This window comes from Etheostoma cragini, chromosome 16 (assembly GCF_013103735.1).
Source record: "Etheostoma cragini isolate CJK2018 chromosome 16, CSU_Ecrag_1.0, whole genome shotgun sequence".
NCBI lineage: Eukaryota > Metazoa > Chordata > Actinopteri > Perciformes > Percidae > Etheostoma > Etheostoma cragini.
The window spans coordinates 4,941,405-4,949,930 of record NC_048422.1 but is presented as its reverse complement, the minus strand read 5'-3'; the positions used below and the strand labels follow the sequence as shown (position 1 = coordinate 4,949,930).

At 40.0% G+C, this 8,526-nt stretch overlaps 1 protein-coding gene across 4 annotated transcripts in view; it reads right to left on the bottom strand.

Moving 5' to 3' along the window:
• The window catches only part of shroom3 (shroom family member 3), a 118,318-nt gene that overhangs the window by 67,741 nt on the left and 42,051 nt on the right, over positions 1-8,526 (bottom strand). For all 4 annotated transcript variants that reach the window (XR_004659802.1, XM_034895498.1, XM_034895499.1 and 1 more), the window contains one exon: positions 6,797-7,009. Coding sequence is in view for 3 of the 4 variants with exons in the window: in XM_034895498.1 (XP_034751389.1) it covers positions 6,797-7,009 (213 nt within the window). In the remaining variant the exon portion in view is untranslated. The remainder of the gene's footprint in view (positions 1-6,796; positions 7,010-8,526) is intronic.

The following is an 8,526-nucleotide window of genomic DNA, read 5'->3' as shown; positions in this document are numbered from 1 at the left end:
ACTCCTGTTTACCCCCATCTGCCTGTCTGCCGTCCTCCTTTCTGCTTTTGGGTCCAATCCTCACTACCCCGTAACACCGAATGGTACAATCAGGATCCTGGCTTTTTGGTATTCCAATCAGAGCATACAGATCAAATGGGGGGATGTCTTCTCCACTCCGTTCGGGGTTTGTAATGGCGTCCGTCAGGGGGGGATATTATCACCGGCCCTCTTTAATATTTACATGGATGACCTGTCTGACCAGCTTAGACAGTGTAAGACAGGATGCATGATGGGTAACATACTAGTGAACCATCTCATGTATGCAGATGACTTGGCTGTTGTCTCTCCTAGCAGTGCAGGGTTTCAAGAGCTGTTAAATATATGTTCCAATTATGGGGTTGAATATGACGTGAAATATAATGGCAAAAAGAGTCTGGTTATGATCTGTAGAGTGAAAGAGGATAAGGACCTAATTTTTCCATCTTTCGGGGCATGTGCTAATTGTTGGATGCAAAATTAAGTATTTGGGTCACATTATAACAGATCAAATGTCAGATGATGAGGACATGTATAGGCAGAGTCACATGTTATATATGCAGGCTAACATACTTGCCAGGAAGTTTTCCTGGTGTTCTGTTAGTGTCAAGATAAACCTCTTTAAAGCATATTGTACTGCGTTTTACACTGCCCCTTGTGGGTCAAGTTTAAAAAGGCGAGCTACAATAAGCTGCGGGTCGCTTATAATGACTGTTTGCGCATTCTACTTAGGAAACCCAGGTGGTGTAGTGCAAGTGAATTGTTTTGTCAAGCAGGAGTTATTACTTTCTCCGCTTTACTGAGGAATTTGATGTATAAATGTATCGGTCGCTTGAATTCTTCTTGTAACTCTGTCATTTCACATCTGATTGACCCGAGGTTCAGTGCTTTGCGATACCAGTCCCCCTTATGGGATTACTGGTATAGCGGTCTTATTTAATTGGTGTCTGTCTTGTGTATCTGTATGTTTTCTGTTGTAGCTGTTGTATTTTATGGACCATGAGTCTAATAATAATAAAGGCTAAAGACTAACTCGACCAATGTTAGACCAAGAGGAAAAAAGCTTCTGGGAGTGGGGTGTTTGGGTCCCGCTTAAAACATTGACAACCTTTGACATAAAATGTATTAAACATAATGTATTCATTCGATTTTTACTGTGTGACGAGAACAGTGCACATTCTTGGAAGAAATTCTAGCTGGGTGTCCTTCACCTTCTGCTCTCTACGTTGTCGTTCTCAAAGTCGCTGGCCTTCAGGAAATAACTACAAACTTAGAGCTAGCAAGCTACATGTTGGAAATGGCTAGTTTTGAAGAAAATTTGGATTATGCAATGAGACAGACCTGCCTGGTTCTGTCTTGAAATGATCCTAAAGATTTACAATGAATGTATTTACAACATTTACTATTTAACTGGGATGTTTTGTCCAAAGCGGCCGGCAGAATCAACACAAACTGAAAGTTACAAATAGCCACTTTAACCAGGTATCTAGCTAACTTATATAGCTCTTGTTACTTTATTGTCTGAACTGTTAATTTAATATTGTATATTGCGTCTTTTGTGGGGTGCAACTGTTCAAAATATTGGCATTTACTGTCTAACTAGAACGTTTTGGGGTTGAACTGACCACATTAAATGTCAAACAGTTCTCACCCCAAACTTGTAAAATACGGATGCTTGGGCAGTGGCTGTCGAGGCCAGATACAACGCTAAAATCCCTTCAGCATGTGTAGAACGCACTGGGCAGAGCAGTGGCTAAGCGGAGCTTGAAGATGACGTAGTATTAAGAGTAGCTTGAGCGAGTAACAAATAATTCCGCTTAAGCAGGTTGGTTGGGGGGAGTGGATTAGTCAAACAACACAGGATCTTCACCCCGGAGACTGGAGTTCATGTCCCGCATGTCACTTTTCCTAAACCCAACTTTCCCGTTCTTGTCCATCGAGTCACAAAACTTACCTTATATAAGCCCACCCAATATCTTTTCCTAAACCTAACTTTGTCAAAAGTAACGCCAGTAATTTAGATAAAACACATTTAGAAATGCTTAAGGACACTTTTAGCGCCAATAACTACAACAAAAGCACCTGACCAAGCCTCCAAATTTTACTCGATGGGAGTGAGAATGTGTTGCAAATCAGTAGTTTCACCCATTACCATAACACAAAACACGGATGCACACTGCAGTGATTCCCAAATGTATTGGCAGGTCTGTTAATACAGGGACTAACAGTTTTTCATTAAACTGTCAGTGTAAGGGAGCTTGTTTGTATTGTGTGTGTGTGTGTATGTGTGTGTGTGTGGGTGGGTGTGCGGGTGGGTGTGTGGGTGTGTGAGTGAGTTTAGCTCAAAAGTGTGATGATGTTTAAGAAAAATGTGGTGATTAAACTAAAGAAACAGGGAGGAGAGGGGGGAAATTAAGGAGGAGAAGAGGAGGCAGAAAAAAGAAAGCTGAGGGGAGTGGAGAAGAAAAAAGGAGGATGAAAAAAGGAATAGAAAGAAAAATAGAAGAAAGTTACAAAAGAGAGAAGCAAGGTGGAGAAGGAAAGGAAGAATAGGAGGAGAATAGGGAAGAACAAATGGACAAAAGAAAAGAAAAGAAGAGGAAAGCAGTTGGAAAAACACACGGTATGTGTTTGTAAATCAGTATGTCTTCTCCATTTTAACACGCAGCCTCATAGGCCTCTGATGGTCCACTTCCTGTTTGTAGACCAATGTGGACCAACAAGCATTTCTCCCACTCTACCTCCTTCTCTCTGCTCAGTGGTATTTGATAACCACCCAGATCCCAGGGAATTATGGGAGAATAAAGTCATGTTGCCTATTTAACTGAGTCTATGAGACCAACAGTTGAGCAATTTTAAATTATTCAGTTTTTAAAATCACCTATAAATGTGTTGCTGCTTGAAAGCACTTTAGCACCCATTGCTGAGGACTAACTTTAATTCTGCAGGACGTTTTAATTTAACTGCTTAAACATTGTTTTCAAACTTCACAGTTTCAAAAAGGACTGGCAAGTCTTCGTAAAATTGTAAATAAAGAGCCCAACTCTTACTTTACATACTTCAACTTTGATTCCTCTTTAATGATAACAGTGGCGGACTGGACAACAGGGCACAAGAAACATCAACCAGAGAAAATGTCTGTTGTCACATTAGCACCCTCTTGAGGCTGCGATCAGAATGTACTTCTAGGACCTCACCTCCATATAAGGCTGAAACTAGCTTGAGCAGAGTGTCAGTATTTATAGACTGTTTGCCTGTACAGACTCTGACAAACACTTATAGAGAGACAGAGGGAGAGAGGGAGAGAGAGAGAGAGAGAGATGGCATTACAGTTTTGAACCAGGAAGGTTCTATTCCAGCCTTCCAGACCTTTGTTGCATATCATAACTCTCTCTCTCTCTTTCTTTCTCTCTCTCTCTCTGGTGAAAATGCCTGGGATTTAGTATTCACACTTTTTACAATATGGGACCTTTAAAAGAATTAATTAATTTAGTGTTTGGTTTCTTACCATCTTGGTGCCCTAGGCCATACATCCGTTTTCACCTGCGTAACACTGACCCAATTAGACATATCCAGTCTCAAAACAATGCAGAAAGACCCTCCAGTTGATCCAGAATGCTGCAGCGCATATACTGACAACAACTAAAATAAGAGATCATATTTATTCTCTACATTGGCTTCTTGTAAAATCCAGGATTGAATTTAAAATCATTCTCCTGACCTACAAAGCTCTTAACAGTCAGGCACCATTATTTCTTAAAGAGCGCATAGTACTTCATTGTCCCACTTGAGCACTGCACTCCCAGAATGCAGAGTTACTTGTGGCTCCCAGAGTCTCTAAAAGTAGAATGGGAGCCAAAGCCTTCAGCTATCAGGCACCTCTTCTCTGGAATCAGCTTCCGGTCTGGGTTCGGGAGGCAGACACTGTCCCCACATTTAAGAGTAAGCTTAATTTTCTTTGACAAAGGAGTTAGGGAGTGAGGAGTGGCAAGGTTCACTTAGATTGGTGAGGAAGGGTGTGTAGCCACAAGCAACAAGCCCCCTCCCTATCTCTGCTTCTCCTCATAGTTGTCAGATTCAACAACCAGCCCTTTGTAGGCTTGCTCAGATTTGGACCAGCTCTTAGTTACAATGCTAGTTTTAGACTTTCTATGACACACTGTGTCCTCTCTCCTCTCTCTTTTAATCTGTGGGCATTCATGTCCCTGTAATGCTTGTTACCAACTTAGCTTGTGAGTCCTTATGTTTTCTCACCTTGCAGTTTTCCTTGGAATGGGGTGGAATCTGGATCATGGTCGCAGCTGCTGTCGTGGACCTATTTTACTCCCTGCACTGCTTCTACTTAGGGGTGGGGGAAAAGATCGATACCGCATAGTTTTGCGATATTTTCAGTGGCAATACTGTATCGATACACAGGCACCAAGTATCAATCTTTTATCATATATGTGTTGGCCATTTTGCAGCAATAAAATTGAAGTAATATGAACAAAAAGAGAATTGTGTCTTTTTAGATAAAACAGATGTTGATGAAATGTTTGAAATTGGGAAAAATTAGATGTTAAATTGCAATATATCGCAGAATATTGCAATATGTTTAAAATCACAATCATATTGTATTCGTGATGATATCCTATCGGGAGACGTCTGGTGATTCCCGCCCCTACTTCTACTAATAGCTCTAGTCAATAATTCCCACTGTTCATCAAATCAACTGCTATAATTATTATGAATTATATTTCTGTATTACTGTCTCTGTGTCCTAACCGGCAGCGGCAGATAGCCGCCCACCAAGAGCCAGGGTCGGTCTGAGGTTTCCTGTCTGTAAAAAGGAAAGTTTTCCTTGCCACCGTTGCACCAAATGCTTGCTCGTGGGAAATTGTTGGATCTTTGTAAATTATAGAATGTGGTCTAGACCTGTAAAGTGTCCTGAGATAACTCCTGTTGTGATTTGACACTGTCAAAATAATGTAATTGAATCCTGCTGCCCCTTAGGTGATTGATGATATGATATTTTTTTTTTATCTGTTTTTATTATATTCAGCTTTACTCAGCTTTGTCAGGTCATCAACTAGACATATCTGTCAATGAGTTTTTTACTCATTTAAGCCGATGCTCACACACAGCTCTGTACCCAACTGACAGGCACACTTTTTGTTTAGAATTATAGTAGGAACCACAAAAACACAACAACCTGGCCGTCTTCACCTTAGAAGATTTGTGAGAACTGCTAAAAACAAAACTACCTTGCCATCCTCTCCATCCGAGTGAACACTTTATTGGCTTACAATGACGGCAACAATCACTAAGAACAAGGAAAGAACTCACCATTGCCGGCTACAGCCGCTGAATAGGCTACACGTTGTAGGCTAAACAGCCGTGGGCCACATGCCTAGCTAGCAGGTAGCAGGGTTAGCTTGGCGATGCAAGTCAAGTCCAGTTGGGATCACTTGGGTCCTCTAGCTATGAAATTCAACGTGAGTACACAAATGTTGAAATGGCATAAAATTCCGTCCAATGTAGCCGTGATAAATTAGCCCGAAGCTAATACTTACCTGTTCAGGAGGAAGTTAGCCAACTGTGCGTCTTTGAAATACATCTCCAATATTTACCAGGGGTTACTACGTCTCTGGTCACGCAACTGTTACTAACATGCCAATTTCAAAAGGAGAAAATACTAGCACTGTTGTGCCTATACTGACTAGGGATGTCAACAGAATATTTTGGACCTGTTACACATGTTGGTTTATAGGTTATTTCACAATCTGCTAATGGCTTTGCTAGCTAGCAGTTTAAGGTAAAAAGAGCAAACTACAAAGCGGGGGGATTCGGGTTCTGTTCATCATAGATGTACTTAATGTACAGAATCAAAAAAAGATTCATTGCCGGGTAAGAAGCACTTACTAGGAATCTGCTTTGGTTTAGTGCATGGAAACATAATTAAACATATGAAATAGACAAACAATTATTACCACATACATCTCATACACTCTCTCTCTTTCTCTCTCTTTCTCAAACACACGCAACTGACACAAGCAACTGCTTGGGTCCGAGGCCGTTAGGGGGCCCACAAGGGCTTGCAAACTTTACTCCACTTAAACCTCCCTCCCCCTCAAACAAACACAGTACTTTTTCAATGACATCTAAAAAGGCCCCCTGTCATTCCTGTCGAAGCATGATAGAATTTGTTTTATAATTAAAAGTCAAAAGAAAATGAGGTGTTAACCTTTTGGGATTGGAAGAAAGAGAGAAAAAACAAGGATGAAAACAAAAGAAAGCAAGTCCGTGGTAAGTAAGGCAGATGATAAAGATTAAGTTATGTAACAGTAACTGTCTGTATGCTGTCATTTAACCTTAACTATGGGGGAGACATTTAAATAACTTTAGGAAGCTAGCATCAACATTAGACTAATAGCGTTTATTAATTCACGTTTTTTGTTAGTTAACCTAGCTATTGGAACTGGAGACTCCCGGCTTTCCAGCCTGGGGTGCTGGTCCGTCTGGCTCCTGTCCCAGGAGAGACTTTCCGGACTGGCTCTCATTTCAATAGAGCAAAATGTGTCATTAAATCTGGAGGACATAGTGGCAGTATTTGCCATAGCCAAGGTTCATAAGCAGCATTTGTAGTTTAGAAATTATAGCGACAAACACTGGTTTTGAAAGGCCCCCTGGAATTCTTGTCTAGGGCCACAACATACTCTATAATCACCACTGTGGGGAATGGGTTTGCAATGAGGTTTAGTGAATGGCCAGTTGTTGTTGGTTCTCAGCTCTCTCCTACCTGTTCTTGATGCGTAGTTGGACTCCTCCTGCTAAACATGGTCTGCTGGGGTGGGATGACCATTGTGTTTGTTGTTGTTGTTGTGGTGGTTGCGTTGGTGGTGGTTGTGGCAGAAGCAATAGAGATGAAAGAGGAGGAGAAGAAGGAGGAGGAAGATCTTCGAGGGTTGGACATGAAGTACCAAATTCCTTGACATGTCCTGGTTCAAACTCCCTGAGGAGAAAAGGCAGGAAATGATAATGAGAAATCCATCATCCTGCGTGATGTTATAGAATTGTATACACTGATTTTATTTTTTGTAATAAACTGAATTGGGTCCAAATTCTAATCATATGAATTCTCAAATACAAGCTGATGTCCAAATGATGGCAGAATCTAAAATTGTGGCTATGTGCAGCATTAATAAAAAAGGCTGACCACTCAACAAGATTGAGTAAAAAAAATTGACAAGCTGTGAAATTACTTTTTGATTTTTTCCCCAGAGCAGTTTGGATAATCTATAACCATCAAACCTACAGAAACACCACATAGGCCCGCTGAGCTCAAAAAAGGACTGTCTACATGTCTGTTTTCTGTACATTCATAATTTAGTCATTTTATGAACAATATTCACCACAGTGGCCTACAGAGTGTGATAAATAAGCTGCAGTCCAAAAGATCAACTGTGGTATCAAAAGTGAAGAGGTCATAGATTAGATGCCACAGGATCCTGAATGTAGAAATAATCCCTTAAGTACAATAAGATGAAACTCACTATAAAGCTCTGTAAAGCGGAGAGGACCTGCAGAAATAGCTGATAATTCTTTCTGGGTTTATAAGAATTTTTTGTTGGAATAAAGTTAATAGCTTCTTTAAAGCAACAGTCCAATATTTAAAATCTAGTCTCAGTATACATATGCACTTAGTACATGGAGGATGTGTTTAGCCTAGCTTAGCACAAAGACTGGTAGTAGAAAGGAAAGCGCTAGAGTAGCTCCATCAGAAGCGAAAGAATCCACCTTCCAACTTCCTCCAAACTTTTATACATGCTGTTTCTTGTTATCAACTGATGTAGAAATTAAAACCTAAAAATATTAGTTCTCATCATGGTTTGAGAGACAAGAAGGAAACACCCAAACAGAGAGCTTGTGGCTAATGACAAGGTAAGTTAGAAGTTCTTTTTGGGAATTTAAATCAATTAAGTGTAAATGTTTAATTTATTGTTGAAATGAAATCAGCAACTGGGATGCAATGATTTGTTCCTGACTACAGCAATAGATAGATAGATAGATAGATAGATAGATAGATAGATAGATAGATAGATAGATAGATAGACGGATATATTTTGTTAAAAGATCAACTTTTCATAAAGTTGATACGCTCGCCAATCTCACTTTTTGTGAGCCAACCAACCACATCCTGGATGAGGCTTTAAAAAAAAAGGTAGACCTGCTGCAGTGAAATTTGGTTAGGTTGAACTTATTGTTATGCATGAACGGTTATGATTAATGATTAGACTGATTAGAGACTAACAATCAATATAGATTAATGAAGTTACAAAAGTCATAAATATTGGTTGAGTATTTCCCACTGCTATGATGTCCAAAAAACAGTGGTATTATTATGTGTAATTATGAATGTATTAAAAACTGTACAATTAATATATCAATAATATTGTACTGGCCTCACTAAGTGTAGCGCTACTCAGCTATCCAGCAAGCTTACAACCATCAGGCTAGGACGAACAAAGA